General features: G+C 36.2%; 1 protein-coding gene across 1 annotated transcript in view; it reads right to left on the reverse strand.

Annotated features, from left to right (window-relative positions):
• LOC150104851 (uncharacterized) overlaps nt 1-23,109 on the reverse strand; it is an 867,921-nt gene that overhangs the window by 244,131 nt on the left and 600,681 nt on the right. Inside the window, exon 8 of the mRNA XM_090395079.1 lies at nt 21,103-21,496. Coding sequence (XP_090251205.1) covers nt 21,103-21,496 — 394 coding nt within the window. The remainder of the gene's footprint in view (nt 1-21,102; nt 21,497-23,109) is intronic.

Consider the following 23,109-nt stretch of genomic DNA (forward strand, 5'->3'; position numbering starts at 1 on the left):
TTATTGTTGCTCTGCATTTGAGCTGGGGGGAATAGACTCCCACACATCAAGTTTTTAGTGTTTGCCAGTGCAGCATATGGATTTGCTTGTGGCTAAATAGCATAGTTTTTGGGTATAGGGACATGCGAGATTCATTAGTTAGTGCCATTTTTATCCCAGCTGTCTCTAATTGCACTATTTTTTGAGAAATATATTACACAGACTGGAAATGTTTGTACCTTATTCAGTGATACAATAAAACGACCTGCTTTTACTTGCGTCTGCAGACGTATTGGCTAGTATGAAGGACACGTGGTTTGCCACGGGAAGCAAGTCACTATTGGCATGAGGTGAACGTGATTAAACTTTTTTTTTTCTATGCGAGGTTACGCGAAACTTTTCAATTTCTTTTTTTCGCAAAGTAAAATCAGGGGTGCGAGTTATACGCGAGGGCCAGTTATATTCCAGTAAATACGGTAAGTTATTTTTAAAGCTATGTGAAATGTATTATCAATATTCAGGATTAGGAAGTGTTGTCTGCACGTGATTAGATCTCAACTACGTTAATTTCAACTCAGTTAACAGTGATAGATAAGGGTTTGAAACTGATGTACTGAAGTAAACAAAGGAAAAAAATAAATACATTCCTTGAGTGTTTCTAAAATTTTGTAATATTGTAAAAAGTACATATTTAACTTTTTGTTAATTCGTGGGATAAAAATATTTAATATTATTTACTTATTTGACAGGCAAAGCCTAACCCATAATGTTCATGCCAAGAAAATATCCCTCTGGTTGTCAAAAAAGGAAATCAGCAGAAAAGAAATAAAGAAGAAAAGCAAAATCTCAAAAAGTCACAAGTAGATTTGTTTTCATGGCTACAAAATAAATCTGACAACGAAATTGCTACTTCAGCAGTTGCGATTCAAACTTCAACTGAAGAAGAAAACTCCAAACAAGCTACACAACTTTTCAATGGAAATGTAGAAACTGTGGGATTCGTCGAAAAAGACGCGATTGATTATACAAACGTTTTGGATATACAGCAAATAACGATGAAAACAATAATAGCAATGGTGATCAAGTGAATATAAATGATCCAGGTTTGTGGCCAAATATTATAACTGATAAATTTAGATTATTTTGTGTTAAATAAAACTATTTAACACAAAAAATATTTAACACAAAACCGGAACTAAACAACATCATCAAGACGCATTCGTTAAGAATGTTGAAGGTAGATCATTTTCTACATCATACTATTTAAAAAAAATGCCAAATGGTGAAACTCAGCTTCGCAGCTCGTTAGTTTACTCAAAAGCTCAAGACTCAGTATTTTGCTTTTGTTGTGTATTATTTTCCAAAAGAAGAGGAAAAGATCAATCAACACGATTTATATATGGTTTTAATAAATGGAGAAAACTGTCATCTGTAATTCGAGAAATATGAGCTTTCTGTTGGTCACTTTAATTCTTTTATTGCTTGACAAGAATTATTAAAAAGGCTTAATTTATGTTCGACTATTGACAGAGCAAATCAAATTAATATAAATAAAGAAACGGAACGTCTAAAATTACTATTCCAAAGAATTGTAGATGTAATTCTGTTTTTAGCAAGTAATAATCTGTCATTTCGAGGATCCCATGAAACAATAGGAACACCGAATAATGGGAATTTTTTAAGTTTAATAGAATTATTAAGTAAAAAGTTAGATGGGCTAAACGGCCTCGCCTACTCCCTAGGGTGACCACATCTAGTACTTTTTATAAATTTTTAGTGTTCTAGTACGTTCACCAACAGATCTAGTACTTTCTTCCTTCTGAATAATAATAATAACAACAACATGAGAGTTAGACATGATTTTAATATTTTTCTCTTCTCCCACCTCCCCATATGTCACATTCAGTGACACAAGCATGATTTCTCTCTTTTTTTTTTTCTCCCCTTCTCACTGTTCGCTAACCTTCTCTTCCCCCCCCCCGAACCCATACTCACACAACCCGACTGGTATTAGCTAATGAAAATATATTCTTTGCTATTCAAACACCTCTCGCGCGTCATAAGATCACTACAGCAATTAAAACAAGTGGAAAAATTAAATATTTTAATATGAATAACCACCTTTTATTTATGCACAGCGTCATTTGGACCCCATTGAAAAGATAAATTCAACCGACAATGGGCAGTTTTTAGACATAGAAATGTATATCTAGGGGCGTTACGAAGAACTTGATAGAGAATGTAGGAGAACAAATATTCCCTAATTTAACAACATCAGTTAAAGCTGTACTGTGCCTCCCTCATTCATCAGCAGCAACTGAAAGAATATTTTCAGCGGTGATAATAAATAAGAAATCAACTACAAACTCACTTGAGGAATGGACTCCTTTTGACAAAAGAAAAATTGAAACTTTCATTAGCTACAGATTTTACTATTTCTGAAGAGTTAATTAATTTAGCAAAATCTGTTAAAAATAATGAATAAATATTTCCAGTGTTTTTCTTGTGAATGGGCACCCCTGTATATGTATATATGTAAATAGCATATTAAATAATTGAAAATTTAATGTTACATTATTTTAAACACTAAACAATATGCATTATATTATTTTAAACACTAAAAATTATATATTAAATTAATACACATATTAAGTGCTAGAGGTACAACTGGGACTTCCGTTATGATGAATGACAACTGCAGCTCTTGGACTCATAGATGACTACAGTGAGATGAGTTTTGACTTTATTCTTTTCATTTTTGTCGTACATGTGTTAATTTGGAGGTTTTACATTGAGTTCATCTATGACAATAGGGTAGTGATATCGTAAAATGCCCCAAACAGAGTGAAACGAAAGCAAATAAAAATCTAGTACTTTTTTTTCAAATTTAGTACCTTTTCCTTGCATAAGTTGGTACGAAATATTTTTGCTGAGTGGTCACCCCGCTACTCCCTATATACGAGAATAAAAAGGTGTTAGCTGATTTTTTTTTTTTTTAGTAAATATGATCCTGTGCTAATGGATCATATAAACAGAATTAAAAATACGAAAAAAAAGGAATTGTGCATCATTTGGCACATAGATTTCAAGAGGAAATTATTGCTGCATTAGGTAATGAAGTCCTTAATAAAATTAAAGACGATATAAAAGCAGCCATATATTACAGTATCCAAATGGATTGTACTCCTGATATTTCTCACAAGGAACAAACTTCAATAATTATTAGATATGTAAATTTTGTAGACAAAAAATTAATTATAAATGAGTCATTTATAGGATTTATTGAAGTAACTGATGTGACTAGTGAAGGACTAGCAAATTCGCTTTTAAAAAGAATAGGTGAGCTTGATTTAGATATTATGAATTGTGGAGAGCAAGCATACGATAACGGTAGCAATATGAACGGAACATATAAAGGCGTACAATCTAGAATAATTAGTAAACCCTCATGCAATTTATGTATCTTGCTTATCACATTCTTTTAATTTGATAATTTGTGATGCTGCTCCCAGTAGTATATATTGTAAAAACTTTTTCGGAATATTGCAACGTTAATACTGCGTATTTTCTGCATCTACAAAAAGGTGGGAAATTATACAAAAGCATTTAAATATTACGCTTAAACCATTATGTAATACTCAATGGGAAGCCATAGTAGACGCAGTCAAAGCAGTGTATACACAATTTGAACAAACTTATAATGCCTCAGAAGAATTTATTGGTACAATTAACGATAACACAGCAGTATCCGAAGCTAAAAGTCTTCTAGATTCATTACAAGAAATGCCATTTATTTTAAGCTTATCGGTGTGGTTTACAATATTTTCAAAAATTAATAGTATCAACAAACTATTTCAAGCAAAAACAATTGTTCTTGACCCTGCTTTTAATTTAGTGAATAAAATTAAAAATGAAATCCAAAATTTAAGATCAAAATTTTACACATTTTTAGACGACGCAAAAATGATAGCAAGAAACTTTAATATTTCCGAAGACTTCTCTGAAAAAAGAATTCGAAAAAGCAAAAGATTATTTTCCGAACTAGCAGAAGATGAAGTTTTACTAAACCTGGTAGAGGAATTTATGCCACTTTTTCAACGTTGCGATTGATACTGTTTTGTACAAATAGATGAGAGATTATTATTATTATTATTATTCCTGATACCTCCAAGGAGTCCGAAGACTCATCGCGGGAGGACATCTTCAACTGTCTCTACACCTTACCTCTACTACGAATCAACGCCATCTACCGCCCACCTCCAACACCACCACAACTAGTAATTTTTGTCTGTAAATTGCGTGTGTTCTGAAGGGCCGATTTGTATGTATGCGGGATGAAAAACCCGAGTTTCCGGGAGAAAAACCCTGCTACCAATGTTATTTCTTATTTTAAATTAATCACTGATATAAAAACATTAGAAAAAAATGAACTAGAAAACCGCTCAAGGGATTTTGTAAAATATTATAGTAAAGATGTAAATGAAGACTTAATCCAGGAAATTGATTTGTTACGAGAATTGATCTTGGACCAAAAAAATGTAAACAACGCGCAAGACATATTGCAATATATATTAAATAATAGTTATAATGAACTATTTCCAAATGTGCTAACTGTATTGAAATATTTTTTACGTTACCAGTTACTATAGCAAGTGCAGAGCGTTCTTTTAGCAAATTAAAATTGATAAAGAATTATCTTCGGTCAAGTATGTGCGAAGAACGCTTAAATGCACTTGCTATATTAAGCATCGAAAAGGAAATTGCCAAAAATTGTAATTTTTCGGAAATGATTAATGACATGGCAAAAAAAAATCGCATATTTAAATAAATACATATTAAGCAATATACGTATTAGTAAAACTAGGTCCCTAAATAGCAAATCTATTTATTTTTTTATGTGCTTAAATTAATTTTTTTTATTACTTTAAACAATAATTAATTGTAAATACTTTTTGTGTGCTAGTTGGTGAGCCAGGTTACTTTTGTTTGTGTTAGATATTTATTTATTTTAATTATTTAATACTTTTGTTTTGTGTTGAGTAAATGTTATGTTTCGAATGTTTTTTTTTTTTTTTGTTTTCCTGTGCCAAAATCATTTTCAGGTAAGAGGTTTTACAATACGTTTAATACGAATCCTTTAATGTTTACCTTTGAAAAATATTTTAGGACCCCAAAAGGCTTCTTGCACTCGGGTCCCTTTATAGAGAAGGCCGGCCTGAGTACAGTATACTAGAAAAACTTCCGATAAACTGAATAATTCCAGAGACCTATTAGGCAGCAATCAGTATGTATTTATACCTCAATCAAGCACAGTAGACTCAATTATGGAGGTTAAAGAGTTCACAAACGAGAGAGTCTACAGAAAAAAAAAAAAAAAAGAATTGCTATTGATTTCACTCGGTGTACAACGGCTCCAATGCTCGTGGAGGCCAGGCATAATTACTCAATTAAGAGTTTCCAAATGTCCATACAACTTAAGTTACCAACACTTATTTTACAGCCAGAAGGGCAACCAGGGGCGGCACTACCATTTAGGCAAACTAGGCAACCGCCTAGGGCGAAAGCCATGAAGGAGCGCAGTACTTCAAGCTTTGCTTTATTCATACTTTACTAAAATATCAAAATTAAATAGTGATATATGATTTAGGTATCGATTCTTTTTCCTTATTCCTCACACACATCACACTATTTTACTATTGTTTTTTTTTTGTTCCTTACCCAAATGATTTAAGCTTACCACTATTTAAAATTCAGTTAAGATAAATATTTTTAAAACGTTAACATTTTAAAATATTAAATTTCGGTATTTTATAACTTTTTTTTTGTAAATGAATTATAACAGAGAATTTTCAAATTAATTAAAAAATAAAATAAAAAAGCCCTATTGATTTACCTATTAATTGAACTTGAAAGACAATTTTATTTTGTTTAATGTCAATTAGAAACATTTTAGTTTATGAAATAAGGAACATAAGGGGTGCACTTGTAAACTTTGCCTAGGGCACAAAATAACCTGGCCGACAGTGAGGGCAACCATGAAAAAAAAAAATCAGCCAATGCCGTGTATTCCTGTAAGGGAGTATGCGAGGCTGTTTTAGCCCTATCTAACTTTTGGAGTCTGAGGTGTGGGGAGAGATGTCAATCTCCACCGGTAGCCAATCAAGCATAGCTGGCACAAGGCTATCACTGATTATACATGGCTTCCAGTCAAGAGAGGTGACTGACAACTACCGCCATCTTGTGGTTCCTAATCCTAACACTGTTTACTGTCTGAAAATAGTGGGTTCTACGGTTCATTTTCTTGATTTTACAGGACAAAAAAACTCAACCTTCCTGGAGAAAATTCCCACTTGCCCATGCCAGATTGACTAACTCGGGAACCAGTCGAAAAAAAGGCTTAGTAAAAGTCCCTCTAGTCGGCGACTAGAATCAAATTTAGGAGCTCTCTTCGGGAGATTTTGCTCCTGGAACGCACATGCAATCTCCAATGAGCTAAGAGCAGCCATGGCACTGTAAACCACAACTGTAATACAAGAAGTCAAACAAGGCTGTCCGCAAGGTTCCCGCTGTGGATTACGTTTCTGGAACATCCAGTAGGACTAGTTATTAAGAATCCCCCCCCTTTATTCAGTGCATGTGGTGTTTGCATACCACGGTGCTTGACTCTTGAAGGAAGACTTGGTTTCAAATCTAGTTGGCGACTAGAGAAAATTTTTCTAAGCCCTTTTTCGACCAGCTCTCGAGTTTGTCAATCTCTGGCACGGGCAAGCAGATTTTTTCGTCCCGTAAACTCAAGAAAATCGACCATAGAACCCACACTATTTCAGACATTAAATATATTGTGTACAAAAATATAAGAAAATCTCCAATTGCTATTTTGTTTTTATTACAGGAGAAACACTAATGCAAAACGATTACATAATAATATTAATTAAATGTTTGCTCTATGGGGGATATCGCACAATAAAAATATTTAAAGACTCTTCTAAATTTAAATTATAAGCTATATCCGCCTCTATTGATATAGTTGCTAGACCAACCAACCAATCTTTCATGGGTCATTTGCTGTTTGCAAATAATTTTTAATCAGTTTAAGCTTGGAAGAACTTCTTTCAGCACTCGCTACGCTAACAATAATTGTTAGCGTAGCGACGGCACCTACCGCAATATGGCTGAACGAGCGACCTTATTAAGCCGCACTATGAGACAGGCTGCCTCTATGCTACACCCTGTCAATGGCACAGATATTGTGTTAGGGTTAGGGACCACGAGATGGGGGCACTTGTTGAGCTGTCTCTTCACTGTGTGCCGCTTAATTAGTGCTGCTTAAACCTTGGGCCAGCTGTCTCTGATTAGGTTCCAGTGGAGATTGAACAGCCCATGCAGTCTCCAAAAAAAAAAAAAAGTTAGATAGGGCTAAAACTCCCTCGCCTACTCCCTATGTGGGAATAAAAGGTGGTAGCTGATTTTTTTTTCTTACTACTGGGAAAAAAACAGTCATTGCTTTCGCCAATGACACGAAGATAATGATTAGGGGACGTGATGGCTTACAGTTAGAAATAGCGGCCAACAAAGAACTCTTTAAAATTGCGAAGTGAATACATGAGAAGAAAGTTACCTTCAATAGCACCAAGTCTAAAGCGCTCCATATCTCACATAAAAAATCAGAACAACCTGTAATAACGATCTTCCTAAGCCGAGAATGTAGCCAATGAGCTAAAATACCTAGGAGTAACAATAGATAAAAATTTAATCTTCAACAAATAGTAAACCTTTTAGCTCAGTCAGCAAGGATAAAGTGGAGATTAGACCAACTACTGCTGAAAACAGTGTATATCGGAGCTAAAAATAAAAAAATAATAAATCAGTTAATGCCTTTTATTCCCTTATAGGGAGTAGGCCAAGCTTGTATACCCTATCAAGCTTTTGGAGTCTGAGTGGGCAGTTTGATAGCCACCCATGTCTATCACTAATTATAGCAGCCACTGATGAAGAGGCTAGTAAACAAGTGCTGCCATCTCTTGGTACCTAACCTTAACAAGATATGTTGCTATCTGAAATAACGTGGGTACAACAGTTGATTTTCTTGAGTTTACAGGACGAAAAACCTGCTTGCCCATGCCAGAGATCAACTTGCTCAGGAACCGGTCGAAGAAAGGCTTAGATAAAGTTCTTTCAGTCGGTGACACTAGACTTGAACTTGTCTAACTTTGAGCACCACTTCCACTGAGCTAACAGGCCTCATCATATATATTAGAGCTATACTACCATTAATAACTTATGCTGCACCCCCTGGGAAAGATGCACTAAAATCTAAGAAAAATAGACAAAAGTTAAATAGAGTTCAGTTACTTATAGCCATATGAATAACTAAAGGATGCAGGACAATATCTTTCGAGGCAGTTTGCGTTATTGCTGGTCTAACACCGATCTGTCTGAAAATGCAAGAATTCTCTCTCTCTTATATATGAATTCACTTCCTGAAGATATAACGGAAATACCAACATTATTATTATTATTATTATTATTATTATATTGATCCAAATTGCTGTGAACTTCTGCTTCACTACAATTCATGGCCTCACCCAGGAAAGAAAACATATATTAAGGACATTATTATTATTATTATTATTATTATTATTATTATTATTATTATTATATTGATCCAAATTGCTGTGAACTTCTGCTTCACTACAATTCATGGCCTCACCCAGGAAAGAAAACATATATTAAGGACATGGAAAGCTCAGAAAGTGACGAATTCCATGTATACATGCCAGGAGCAAAACAGAAGGAAATGGCTTCTTTCATTGTATATTATGGACAGTCCATTCTCTAGACTCATCTCTGTTTTAACATCAAGCAGAACAAGTTGCTATAGTTCATTCACTCACATATCACCGGGAATTAGAACTCAACACCTCTCATCAAAAGACCACAACGATTTTTTTTATTATTATTATTATTTGACGACTCTATTTGTCAACTTATTATAACAAGTTGACAAATAGAGTCGGGTCTCTTTTTATGCGGTAGATACGTTCCACAGAAAACTGCATATAAAAAATTGCACAAAAAAAGGCCTAACTTACGTTGAAAAATCAGGGATAGTTCCATAATTTTTTAAAACTGCATAAAACCAAAGCAATGAATTAAAATAAACCTAAAATCGCATAAAACAAGTTTATGAAAATTCAGGAAAATAAGAATGCCTAAGTTTGTTTTAAAGCTTTATTCGTTTAATTTTGTTGAAAATAACGTTTTTTTTTTTTTTAACATTTTGCCATCAGAATTATCATTGCTATTAAACAATATTCAGTAATGTTTGTGAACTGGTGCAAAATCACTTTCATCACCAGAAGAGATAGTCAGCGCATCAGATCTGTATGGTAAAGGCAATGGTTCTTCATAAACAGAATTAGCTTCACCCTTGTTCTCTGTTGATTTTTTTTCTTCTGACAATGTAATCAGTGATTAAACTTTGCGATGATGATTTCACTAATTTTTTATACATCTTGCGAAATCCAGACATACAGTTCTTCAGCTCACGTTGGAATTTAAAGGCTCGTTCAGAATTTGTGTCATTAACAAGAAAATGGTTTCCAATTATTTAAATTAAGGGGATATTTAATCCCACATTATTTCAAAGCTGAATAAGAAACTAAGATAGAAATCAAAGAGTTTGATGCCGAATATAGCAAGCTATAAAAGTTCGGTGAGTCCAAGCGTAAGCAAATACCTGGGTAGTACAATACCGGGCAACTCGTAGTAAAGGTGGATAAAGCTAGGATCACTATTCTTAGTATTAACCCGTATTAACCCTAATGTAAAACTCATCCCCTAGGAAATGTTTTACATTAAGGGAGATAGGGCACACCCAGACCGGTTTCAACCTCTATTGAGGTCTCATCAGTGAGTAGGTAGACCAATAAATACCAATATTTATTGGTCTACCTACTCACTGATGAGACCTCAGTAAAGATTGAAACCAGTCTGGGTAGTGACCTATCTTCCTTAATGTAAAACAACATACATCTCCTAGGGGATGAGTTTTACATTAGGGTTAATACTAAGAATAGTGATCCTAGCTTTATCCACCTTTACTACGAGTTGCCTGGTATTGTACTACCCAGGTATTTGCTTGCGCTTGGACTCGCCAAACTTTTATAGCTTGCTCGGCTTTGAAATAATGTGGGATTAAATATCCCCTTAATTGAAATAATTTTTACATTGTCAAAGGGAAGCCTTTTGGCTCTTTATTTTATTGATTTTCTAATTTATTGCACAGTTCAAGACCTTCTCGAATTATATTTGCAGTGGGGGGGGGACAGGTTTTTCTTCCGCTTCACTATCGTTTTCTGGATCTTCGACGCTATCTAAAGTTAATCGATATCCAATAATATCATTGTCGCTTAATGCATTATTCACAAGCAATTCGTCTACATCGTTCTGGCTAAATGTATCAAAACCTTCTCCACCAATTTCATGTGTCAATGTAATGATTTCAGCTGATAATGGATGTTTGCATGGTTGCACTGTTTGCAATACATCCAGGCCAAGCTGCTTTCCAGCAAGCATTTAAAGTTTGTGGTCTTATTTCAGCAATAGCAGATGCAACATGATTTAAGCAGTCCAAAATAAAATTTTTTTCCAAACATCAGTTACTGTTAATGACTCATTTTCTAGTTTCTTCATATAAATTGAAAAGTGTGCTTAATGTAATATTTTTTAAAAGTAGCAATTATGCCTTGATCTAATGGCTGAATAATGCTTGTCGTATTGAGTGGAAAAAACACTGCCTGCACATTTGGATGTTCTAAATACAAATGACTTGGTACATTGTCAACAAGTAATACAACTTTAATATTGAGAGCTTTTTGCTTCATGTATGTTTCCACTTCTGGTACAAAGCAATTATTGAACCATTCAGTAAATACAGCAGTTGTTACCCAGGCCTTTGTATTAGCCATCCATTGTACTGGTAGCTGTTTTAGATCTTTGCCTTTTAGAGCACGTGGTCTTAGAAATCAATTTATTAGGAGGGGGTTTCAACATTTGATCACCTGATGCATTGCTACAAAGTAACAACGTTACTCGATCTTTGCTTGCTTTAAAACCACTTTTTCAGACTTTGCGATGCAAGTTTGACTAGGCATTTTCTTCCAAAACAATCCTATTTTGTCAGCGTTAAACGCTTGATCAGGAAAATATCCACTATCTTCAATAATTTTGGCTAACTTCTCTTGAAAATTTTTGGCTGCTTCTTCATCTGCTGCTGCAACTCTGCCTGTAATCTTCACATTATGAAGTGCATTCCTTTTTAAAAACCTGGTTTACCATTCTTTGCTAGCCAAAAATTCTTTATCAGCCTAGGAAGCGGAAGTAGACTGCTCTAATCGGTTCATCTGTTCATAAAACCGAAGTGCTTTTTGTTTAATTAAATAACCACTTATAGCAATTCTTCTTTGAGTTAATTCTTCAATCCAAATTATGAGCGCTCGTTCTGTGTTTTCTAATAAAGCTTCTCTTGAGTACAATGATAATTTGGCACTTAGTTTTGTGCTAGAAATGACAGATTTTCTTATTGCGACTTCATTCTTTTTAATTGCTCTTATAGTAGATTCGCTTAAATTAAAATGTTTACCAATCACCGTAGATCCCTCTCCTTTTGCTAAGCAATCTAAAATTGCAATTTTCATTTCCAAAGAAATTGCTTTTCTTTGGTGCTTTTTTCCTCCATTGGGCCAAATTTAATTAATTATTACTTAATAATTAATTATTAATGAATACATTACAAAATAACCAAGGTGTTCCATGAAAATTTCAGGATTTGTGAAGTGTTTCCGTCGTAGGAAAAGTTTGGGAAACCCTGGATTACCCTATTATCGGAATGGATTCTCCTTCTGTTGACATGCGCAGAAGTGTCGAAAGGTCTCGTATCTTTGGGTGTGTACTGCATAACTTCAAATCCACATAAAAAAAGATCTACATAAAAAGAGACCTGAGTGTACATTGGACAAGGGGGATGCATATAGTAGTATATTTAGATTTTGCAAAGCTTTTGATAGATTTCCACATGACAAACTATTAGTTAAATTGGAACAGATGGGATTGGATTGGAGATTGACTGTCTGATAGGTATCAGCAGGTTGTGTATGGGGGTGGGGAAGGAGTTTTATCCTAGAAGAGGAAAGTCACTAGAGACATGCTCCACGGGTGAGTTTTGGGGCCATTTTTGTTTAATCTGTATGTAATGAGATTGGAAAGGGCTTAAATGGTGATATACAGTTGTTTGCAGATGATGCAAAGTTGGAGAGAGTTATGAGAAGTAGAGCAGATGTAGCTTTGCAAGAGGACCTAAATATACTGTATGAATGGGTGAGTGTGTGGGGATATCAGTTTAATGTTACAAAGCATAAGGTTTTAAAATTTGGGAAGCAAAGATGGGGTTCAGAGTATAGGATTGATGGGGATATTTTGGAAGAGATGAAGGATTTGTGGGTTGTGGTGGATAGAGACTTGAAATTTCGTGGACATTTTGCTAAAATTGTGAGGATGACACAGTGAATTATGGAAATGACGTGGAGAACACTGACATGTAGAAGTAAGAATGTTTTGATTCCATTGTATAAGATTTTGATCGGCTAACATATGGATTACTGTGCACAGATTTGGTTGCCAGGTTTTCAAAGGATGATGAGATGTTGGAGAGGATCTAGAGACAATTGACTAAGTTGGTTTCTGATTTCTGGATTGTGGGACATGAGGACAGATTGAGAGAATGCAAATTACAGAGCCTAGTGGATAGAAGGAAGAGGGGAGAAATGATCGAGACGTATAAGTTGGTAAGGGGTAATTACCAGATTAACGTGTATGATATTTTTCATAGAATATCTAGAGATGGGGGGGGAAGAGAGGCCATCCCTGGAAACTGTATAAGGTCAGTGTGTGAGCAAGGGGGTGGGATGGAGAGTGGTGGGTGATCAGATTGCATTGCCTGAGAGTGTAGTGAGTGCAGGGACAGTGAATGCATTTAAGTCAAGGTACGATGAGCTGTGCATGTGAGAGTGGGACCTCCTACAATGAGTCTCTTGACTCCATGGAGGCCTGTTGATCATCGTTATCATCATCATAATAATAATTAACCTATATATCGATGACATTGTCAATGGAGTGCAGGATGATATTCAGTTGTTTGCAGAAGATGTGTTTGGGAAGAGTGATTAGCAACATTGCAGATGTGGTATCGCTTCGGGAAGATTTGAATAAGCTGGATAGATGGCCAATGAATTGGGAAGGTGTATCAATTTAAAATTATCACAAAGAACATATCACAAAGGTTGCTGACTAGCAGAGGTAAAAGAATGGTAATTCCATTGTATACAGCTCTGATCCAATTACATCTGAATTACTGTTCTTCTGAACAGTAATTCAGATGTAATTCAGAATTACTGAATTACAAAATTCAGGCCTCAATAAGGGAATAAAAAAAAATAATATCAGGACTGTATAATGCTAGTTATGAGAATATGCTGAGAGCATGTGGACTGCAAAGTTTGATAAATAGAAGAAAGAGAGATGATATGATTAAGACATTTAAACTGTTGAGAGTTAGTTACAAGAGACCATCCCCGAAGGCTATGACTGGAAGTGGTGAACAAGAGGGTGAGGAGTGGTATTTTGCATGGCGGGGGTGGTTGTATTGTGGAATGACTGCCTGATATGGTAGTGAAATCACAAATGGTGAATGATTTTGAGGAGTGGTATGATAGAGTGTTGTTTAGGAGTCACAAGCCTCATTGTTCCCACAATGAGGCTTGTGACTCCTTGGAGGTCCTGAATAATATAATAATAATAATAAAATTAAAAACTCAAACATCCTCAGCTGAGAGGTATACATATTATAATTTTTCAGAATGCAAAAATACTCAAATCTTTTAGTCATTCAAAAGGCTGACCGCATCATGGCTGTGTATGGAGATGACAGTGACTATTAATTGGTTAAAGGACAGAATTTAAGTATTGCTAGAGTACTGATCTGTTTATATCAAACATGTCTGTAATCCAGTTGTAAGGACATCATCCTTTGTCCTTCAGACCTAGGTTTGAAGTGAGGAATCTTTATAAAGACTTCTCATTGATGGTAAATAAGCTGGTCTCATACGGAGGTGACAGGGCTTTTTTCTTTCCGGACACTTAGGTTTTTTATCCCACAAAATGAGCAGAGAAAACATGCAATTAACAGACATAACACACTGACCTTTATACCTTTAGCTGTTTAAGACATAATTCTATATAACTTAACTTAACTCATCCATGTGCAGTTGATCTTTTGGAAACTGAAGTGTATGCATTAGTCAGAATTTTTCCATCTAGTGTTTCAAGGTACCTTGAAACACTGATATTTAGGTGTTTCAAGGTACCTTGAAACACTGATATTTTGGTGTTTCAAAATAGGTAGGGTGAAAATCTAAAACTGAAATTCTAGATGAAAACTCCTGACTGTTGCATTTTTCCTGCCATATTTAAAGGTTAGGTGTTGAATTATTTATTTCTATATTAATATATAAGTCAATTATATGAAGATATAACAACAACAGAATCTGTTGACATTTAGCAAATTTTGTGAATTAGCTTAATGGAGTTTATATTTGACAAAGTAATTTATTCTTGTTAGTGAAGAGTTCATTTCATGTGAGATAATACACTGGTGTCGAAAACCTATGGACGAACACTATTTCTGAAGATTACAACTGCAAATTCAGACAAATTTTTGAATCGTTCACAAAGGGGTCACGTGGTGGCACTTAAAAGGCAAAAGGCTGTGCTAAGCAAATTGTTATTATTATTATTCAGGCCTCCATGGAGTCAAGAGACTCGTCGTAGGAGGTCCTTCTTAGGAAACACAAAGGCTATCATACCACTCCTTGAACTTATTGTCCGTACTTGCTCTCACCACTCTATCAGACAGTGCATTTCACAGTTCAACCATCCTCCATGCAAAGAAACTGCTCCTCACCCTCTTGCTCACAGCTTCCTTTTGTAACTTCCAGGGATGGCCTCTTGTCAAAAGATTGAACAATACAGGTCCCAGTACTGAGCTGTGTGGAACCCCACTTGTAACCTTCTGCTTCCTTGATATCGCCCCACCATACACAACTCTCCGATACCTGTCAGACAGCCAATCCTGAATCCAGTTGACTAACCCGACATTTAAACCAGTTGTACTGCAACTTAAATATCAGCTTATTATTTGGCACCATGTCAAATGCCTTTGCAAAATCCAAAAAAATGTCAGTATATGCTTTTCCCTCATCAACTGCTCTTGTCACTTTATTATAAAAGGCAATCATATTACTAAAGCAAGAGCACCTGTTAACAAATCCATGTTAATTCTTACAGATAACATTATGCTCGTCTGCCCAACATTACTGTATATTGTCCCTGACTAATTTTTCAAGACCTTAACAACTACTGATGACACACACAAACTGGCCTAATTAGACACTTCCAGTCTGCTACTGCCTTTATGCAACAGCACTATCTTACCTTCTTTTCTTTCCTTGGGTACCTTTCCCACAGCGAGACTTTTACTAAAGGCCCAGGTCAACGGAGCTGTCAGTTCTTTAGCACATTCTCTCAAAACCCATGGTGAAATACCGTCCAGTTCCACAGCTTTACTGACATCCAGAGTAACTCAATATTTGGAACACTCTCTTCTCTTGCACCTCTAAACCCTTAATCTGCCCTATCCCTCTAGTATTAAAACCTTCTTCTTCAGGATGAAATACTCCAATAAAGTGCTTATTGAATAACTCCACTATATCCTCTGCAAAATTCACTCTATTCCCAATTTTAATCTGCAATGTCATTCTTCCACGATCATTTCTCCTCCTGCTGGCTACATAGCTAAAAAATTCCCTAGGATTTTCTTTGGATCTTTATGCCAATCTCTTCTCATATTTTAGTTTTGCCTTCCTCACCATACTAGTCACTCTCCTGGCCTGTGTCTTATATTCTTCATGCATCCGCTCTCCACCCCTCTTGTGATATCTCTTCAATAATCTCTTTTTCACCTGCAGTATCTGTTTGATATTGTTTGCCATCCACTTTACACCAGATTGTGTCCTCTTCTTCACCTTGTGGAATACAGCTTACTATTGCTGCTAACAAATATTCCTTCACCATTTCCCAAGCACTAATGATATCCTGGCCTTCCAATTCCACCCTCCATGGAACTTCCCCCAAGTTGATATCTAAGACTATTATAATCAACTGTCTTATAATTTCACAAACGTTCCCTTTTCTTTGATAATCCTGCATGTCTATTCATCTTCCAAGTCAAAACCACATGGTCACTCTCTCCAACAGGTGGGAGAGATGTCATCTCAGTTATTATCAGCTCTTCTGATGCTATGACCAAATCCAAAACTCTTGACCCTCTTATTCCCTTTATTACATGTTGCCTAAGACATTTGTTCCTCAGGAATTCTAGAAATTACATTCCCTTATTACTACATGCATTTTCCTCTTCTCAGCTTATATTGCTGTAGTTAAAATCTCCCATAACAATCATTCTTCTTTCACTTGACAAGCTCAACTGCCTAAACATCTCCTGCCCTCCACCCTCTGTGCTCCTTGGTTTGCAGCAACATCCTACTAAATTTATTCCTACTATAAATGTTTGTAGCAACACCCTACAAAGTTTTTCAACATAACATACCATGGAGCATGAAGGCAGATTTTTGGTTATAACAGCAAAACATAATCAATGCATCAAGCAGATCTTGCAAGTTGGCTCCATTCAAACACAGGTATGTGGATATCTTGACAAATTGTGGCAAGACATCTGCAACAAGTAGGCCTTTGGGCATATGGTCTGTATCCCTTTATCCACAGCTCATCATGCAGCACATTTTCAGTGGTATTGTATCTATAAAAATTGGACAAGACGCCAATGGGCTAATGTACCCTTTACAGATGAGAGACATTTTAGTCTTTCCTCCGATTCTAGATGACACTTGATCTGGCGTGAAAGTGATACTGCTTACCATTGCAAGAGTGTTCTTGAAAGGGATAGATACAATGGTGCTGAGGACATAGTGTGGGGAGGCATTATGCTTAATGGAAGTACCAGGCTGCAAGTGCTGGAAAAAGGGACTATGACTGGGTAATGATATTGCAACGAAGTTCTTCAACTTCCTGTTTGATTGTTCTGTGGCGCTGTAGGCGAAGAATTCATTTTTATGGATGACAGTGTCACACTACATCATACATGAGTAGTGGAGATACTTCTGGAGACCGAGGATATTAATCAAACAGAGTGGCTAGCACATTTCCCAGACCTCAACCCCATAGAACATCTTTGAGATGCAATAATAAGATGCACTACTGGTGCATCTTATTATTGAATTCCCTTCCAGAAAACAAACAAAGCCTTATCCTTGCTCTGAGGTGTGAGTGGACTAGTTTGCTTCAAGAACTCCTGAATCACTTGGTGCTAAGCATGGTACAAAGTTGTACAATGAGTCTCTGACTCCATGGAGGTCAGATGATGATGATGATAATAATAATAAAACAACTGCCATCCTCCAAATTAATGGGTTCTGTTGGACCCATTCAAAAAGACTTCCCTCTAAGTCCTTTACAATAGTTTTAGCACCATTTTTATATGAAGCTGACAGTTAGTATGCTGTGCAAGAAAAACTTCCATCTTTCTCTAAATCCAGAGTAATTTAATAATATGGTGAGACACCTTTTGGCAACTCATATAGGTAATTATGACTTCTCCATTTCTTTCACCTTAGTATCACCACCTCTGGGCCTGGCTCCCACTGACGAGATCTCAATAAAGGTCGAAACTAGCTGGGTAGTGGCCCTTCTCTTAATGTATAGCATTATACATATCCGTAAGGAGATGTGTTTTGCATTATGGGAGATCCTAAGACACGGAGTAATGAGAGTTTGGTCCACCTTTACCATGATTTGCCTCAGTCCTGAAGATACTTCAGGTGCAAACTTTGTTTGCTTACACTTGGATAAAGGATTAAACTAAATTTATTATAATAACAGTCCCCTCAACCATGAAGAAAAAAAGTATTGACATATATAGATAATACATTGCTTGGAAAGAAGTCAAAGGATGCCCTATTGGAAAGGTGCATCATGCTATGTAATGATGTAATGAGTCACATGTTTGTAGCAAGTATCAATTGGAGGAATATGATGCTCCCAAGCCAGTGCAATGTCCAGGTGAAATAGCTCCAAGAAGGGGGGGGGGAATGACCAAGTTTGAAAGAGGTGTTGTGATAGGATGCCATATTGCAGCCCTATGTGTTCTGCAAATTGCTGACAAATTGGGCCATTCCAGGTAAACAATCAGTAATACCATATTGAGATGGAAGTGCAGGGAGTCAACTGCAAGTGATACCCACAGTGGATGACCCACCACACTCACCAAACGTGACAGTAGGGTGCTACAAAGGATAATATGTAAAAAATATTCCTTCACAAGTTCCCACACACTGACAATATTTTGCCCTTCCAATCCTCCCTCAATAGAACTGCCCCAAGTTATTGTCTATGATTATTATAATCACCTTTCTTATAATTTCATAGAAATTCCTTTCTCTTTGATACTCCTGCATGTCTATTCATCTTCCAAGTCAAAATCACATGGTCACTCTCTCTAACTGGTGGCATCTCAGTTATAATCAGATGCTCTGATGCTATGACCAAATCCAAAACTGTTGAAACTTGTGTTCCTTCTACTATATGTTGTCTAAGAAATTTTCCCTCATTCCAGAAATTTCAGAAAATCCCTTATTACTACCTGTAGTTAAAATCTCCAATAACAATCAATCGTTTTGCACTTGCCCAGCTCAACTGCCTAAACATCTGCTTTTCACCCTCTATACTCCATGGCTTATAGCAACATCCCCACTAAACATTCTGTCCTGCCCACCTCTACCTCACACCATAATATGCTTTCAAAACCATTAGTACCACTGTCCTCCAAATCCTCCACTTTAAGAGGACATAAGCAGTACTTCACCACCACCATCACATTTTCCCTTCCTATCCTGTCAAAAAATGCTATACCCCTGCTACTTGTATTCCTGTCAGAATATCATCTTCCATCAATCATGTCTCAGAGATCCCAATAATCTTTGAACAGGCTGATGCTATCAGCACCACCAAATCATCTCCTTTATTCTGGATACTCCTGGCATTAGTATAAAGAATCATGGCATTGTCACTGTTTTTCTAAACTATCATTATCCCCTCCAGACTCCACCGGATTCTGCATTAGCCGATGTGTTCCCTCTTCTACCAAGCACCTATTTCCACAAGAGGCAACCCCCTACTACCATCCACTCTGACAATTCTAGTTTCCCTGCATTGACACACTGACTTTTTCAGAGAACAGTTCTGTCCAGATACCTACACCCTTCCTCATTCAAATGCAAGCTGTCTCTTGCATACAGTTCCTTTCTGTATGCAGTTTTGTTTTGTTTATGAAACCTTTCCTCAAATGCCCTCCAAGCATCTACATATTCCAAGCCACTCTTTCAACACATTCTGATTATTATACTATTCATTACTGATTCTCTTCTCCACAGTTCTGTATTATCATACCTGGGCAACACACTCACTATCCTTCTCTCTCTCTCGATCTTCTTCTATACAATTTCAAGCATGAACTTCAGATCTGTTGTCACCCAATTCATACTGCCTCTCAAGTTATTCATGCCCACTATCTCATCATCTCAATCATCTCATCCACCCTTTCAGCTCACTTATTTGCCATAGTCACACTATCTATCGTTCCTCCAGGCAAACACTCCTTAGGCATTCTATCTTGCACACCGTGGATCATTGAGTCTCCATACATCACACCTCTTATCATTCTGTTTCTTCCTTGCTCACCTGCATCCCTCACTCTTTCTTTGTGCCCCCCCCCACTTTTCCCCCCAGCACTCTCTTGCATTTTTCTCATTCTCTCTTTTTTTCATTGCTATACAATAATCTCCTCATATTCTCTACTCATTTCTCACTCATTCATCCTCTTTCCATTCACTTCTCCTTTCATTCTTCTCTCTGCTGTATTATGTTAAACACTTCACTCATCTTCAATCACCATTCACAATTCATGTTTGATGCCTAGGTCTTTGATTCATGTGAGAATGTTTTTCACATGAAATACCTTGTGCCAAACTGAAATGATATGTTTTCAGTTAAACCCCCCCAAAAAAATTAAAAATTAATTTTAATTTTTTTTTTTGGGGGGTTAGTTTAAAGATGGTATCAAAGGTGTTTTGACAGCATCTTTAAACTAACCATCTAGGATTTGCACACATTCCTCTGATGGTCATATCAATGAAATAGTGAATGAAACATAATGTTCATATAGAAAAATCCTTGCTTCAGGCAAATCTTGAAATTCAAACAGCTAAAAATTTTTCCATAACTATATACTTTGGTGTGTGCGTGTGTGTGTGTGTGCGTGTGTGTGTGTGTGTGTGTGTGCGTGTGCATGGACAAATGTCCCTAAGTAAAGCAAATACTCTGTTATAAACAGTAAATGTCTACATGGTCTAGTTTTGTTTATGAAACTTTGCATCAATGATTGGTTGTGTGGAATTTACTGGCTAGTTAGACCTTTTAAAAATGCTTTAAAGTTTCCTTAAACGCATCTTGGCTTTAAAACTGCTTATGTATTGTTTAAAATAATATTTTTATATGATGAACAGTGGTAGAAAACATTTGTGTGAAATTTTTCATTCTTCTTTTTTTTTTTTTTTAACCCTAATTTGTTTTCTGATCTTAAAATGCTTAAAATAAATGGCCAAACACAAAATTGGTGAACTAATGCTTGGTCCCATTAGTTACATTATTAGCAAAAATAGCATACTTACAGATAAAGTCAGGTCCTGATTTTAAATTATAGGCAGATAATTATGCTTGCAGTTAGAAAATGAAAAATCTTTCTTACCAGATGAACTTGGTTCTTGTTTAATGGAGATGTTTCCAGTTACAGATGATAGGGTCTGAAGAGCTACTTCAGTAGAGGAAGATGCAAAAGATGATACTGATGTGGATGATGACACTACAGAATTTGTTAGTCTTTGTATCTCTCCTGGCAAAGGTGTTGATGATACTGATGAGAAGCACCATTTATGGTACTGGAGGTAGCAGTGGATGAGTATAGGCACGTGGATTCAGACTTGACGGATGTTAAGAGCCCAGATGCTTCCTCATTGCTCCTTTTTCTTTTCCGCCTTCGTCCAAGGGATTGGTCCTCTTCATTAGTTCCTGGAACCTGCTGACCTGATAAAACATAATCAATTTTTGTTTCAAGACCAGCAAAAATATTATCCAGTTCAAAAGTATTTTCATTCAGCTGTTGTAAGATCTCTTCAGCTTCAAGCTCTGGTACAAGGCCATTAAGATCTGTTTGGCTGAGTTCAGTTAGTACATCTTCTGGTTGTTCAACTACCACATTGGGACCACTATCCTATATAAAAAGAAAAGGGAGAAAAGAAAAATAAAGAATACTACAGGCATAGCAATATTCTAATAATACAATACAGTCAGTCTTCAACTTATGATGGGGTTCTGTTTCAATGATTCCATCATAAGTCGAAAAGGTCGTAAATCAGAAATCACCATTTGAATCACGAGGATATGTTAGTGATCAACATACCTGAATGCTAAAATGTGTGGGTCTGTTTTTTTTATATTTTTTAACCAATTTTACTCTTTGTTTTTAGTGAAATAAAAAGTTTGAGTATACATTATTGTACTATACCTGCACCACACTGTAGTGTACTGTAATAAATAATGAAACACGAATGTATAGGACTTCTGCATGCTTATTAGTAAATAATCAGCTGGAAACACAAGAAATAAGTGTATTTCTTCAAAAGCTGCTGCTTTATTAACTGGATAATTCATTGGAGGAGGTAGGGAAGGCCTAGTTCATCAACAAATTCTTCAAATTCAGGAATTGCAACAAAGTATTTTAAGGATGGTTCATCAGGTGCATAACTTGTGGAAGGTCTAGGCTCATCTTCAGGAAGTGAGGTGACAGCAGAACTGGGCTTCATTAAAAAATTTTACATTACATCCCACTTAGTCTGCACAGTTTTCCTATTCTTTTATGCATCAATTTTTCTGCAGCAAGCAGTTGCAGTTTGTATCTTTCTGTTTGCTAAACTCTCCATTTTGGGGTTTATTTATTCAAACAACAGGGTTGCTTATTAACAGAGCCAAATGTCTCTACCAATTTTTCACACTAAACTTTTTGAGGACTTGGCTTCTTCTTGTTCAGTTTTTTTTTTTTTTTTTTTTTATTCTTTCTCTCTCTCTTTTCTTCATCTGCTACTTTCTGGTCTTTTAGCTCTATTTGACAGGGTGCCACATGATAAGCTGATATTTAAGTTGCAGCACATGGGTCTGGATGTCAGATTGGTCAACTGGATTCAGGATTGGCTGTCTGATAGGTATCAGAGAGTTGTGTATGGTGGAGCAGTTTCAAGGAGACAGAGGGTTACAAGTGGGGTCCCACAGGGCTCAGTACTAGGACCTATATTGTTTAACCTTTATATCAATGACATTGTCAGTGGATTGCAAGGGGGTATTCAGTTGTTTGCGGATGATGCGAAGCTGGGCAGGATTATTAGTAATAGTGCAGATGTGGTAGCCCTGCAAGAGGATTTGAATAAGCTAGATAGATAGGCAAATGAATGGGGGTGTCAGTTTAATGCAGCAAAATGTAAGGTCTTGAGGTTTGGGAAACATCAATGAGATGCTGCATATTCTATGGGAGGAGTTATACTGGAGGAAGTAGGGGAGACAAGATATCTGGAGTTGATGATTGATAGAAACCTGAAGTTTAGGGGACATATTGCAAAGGTGGTGAAGGTAACACAGAGGATTGCTGCAATTATGAGAAGGACACTGACCTGCAGAGATAAGAGGGTTATCATTCCATTGTATAAGTCTCTGATCAGACCACACTTGGACTATTGTTCTCAGATTTGGTCCCCAGGATTTGAAGGGGATAAATTAACTGTGGAAAGGATACAAAGACAGATGACAAAGATGGTTTCAGGACTGTACAAGGAT

Source organism: Typopeltis vanoorti, chromosome 7 (genome assembly GCF_054136105.1).
Source record: "Typopeltis vanoorti isolate ZY-2024b chromosome 7, IOZ_Tvanoo_1.0, whole genome shotgun sequence".
In the NCBI taxonomy this organism is placed as follows: Eukaryota; Metazoa; Arthropoda; class Arachnida; order Uropygi; family Thelyphonidae; genus Typopeltis; species Typopeltis vanoorti.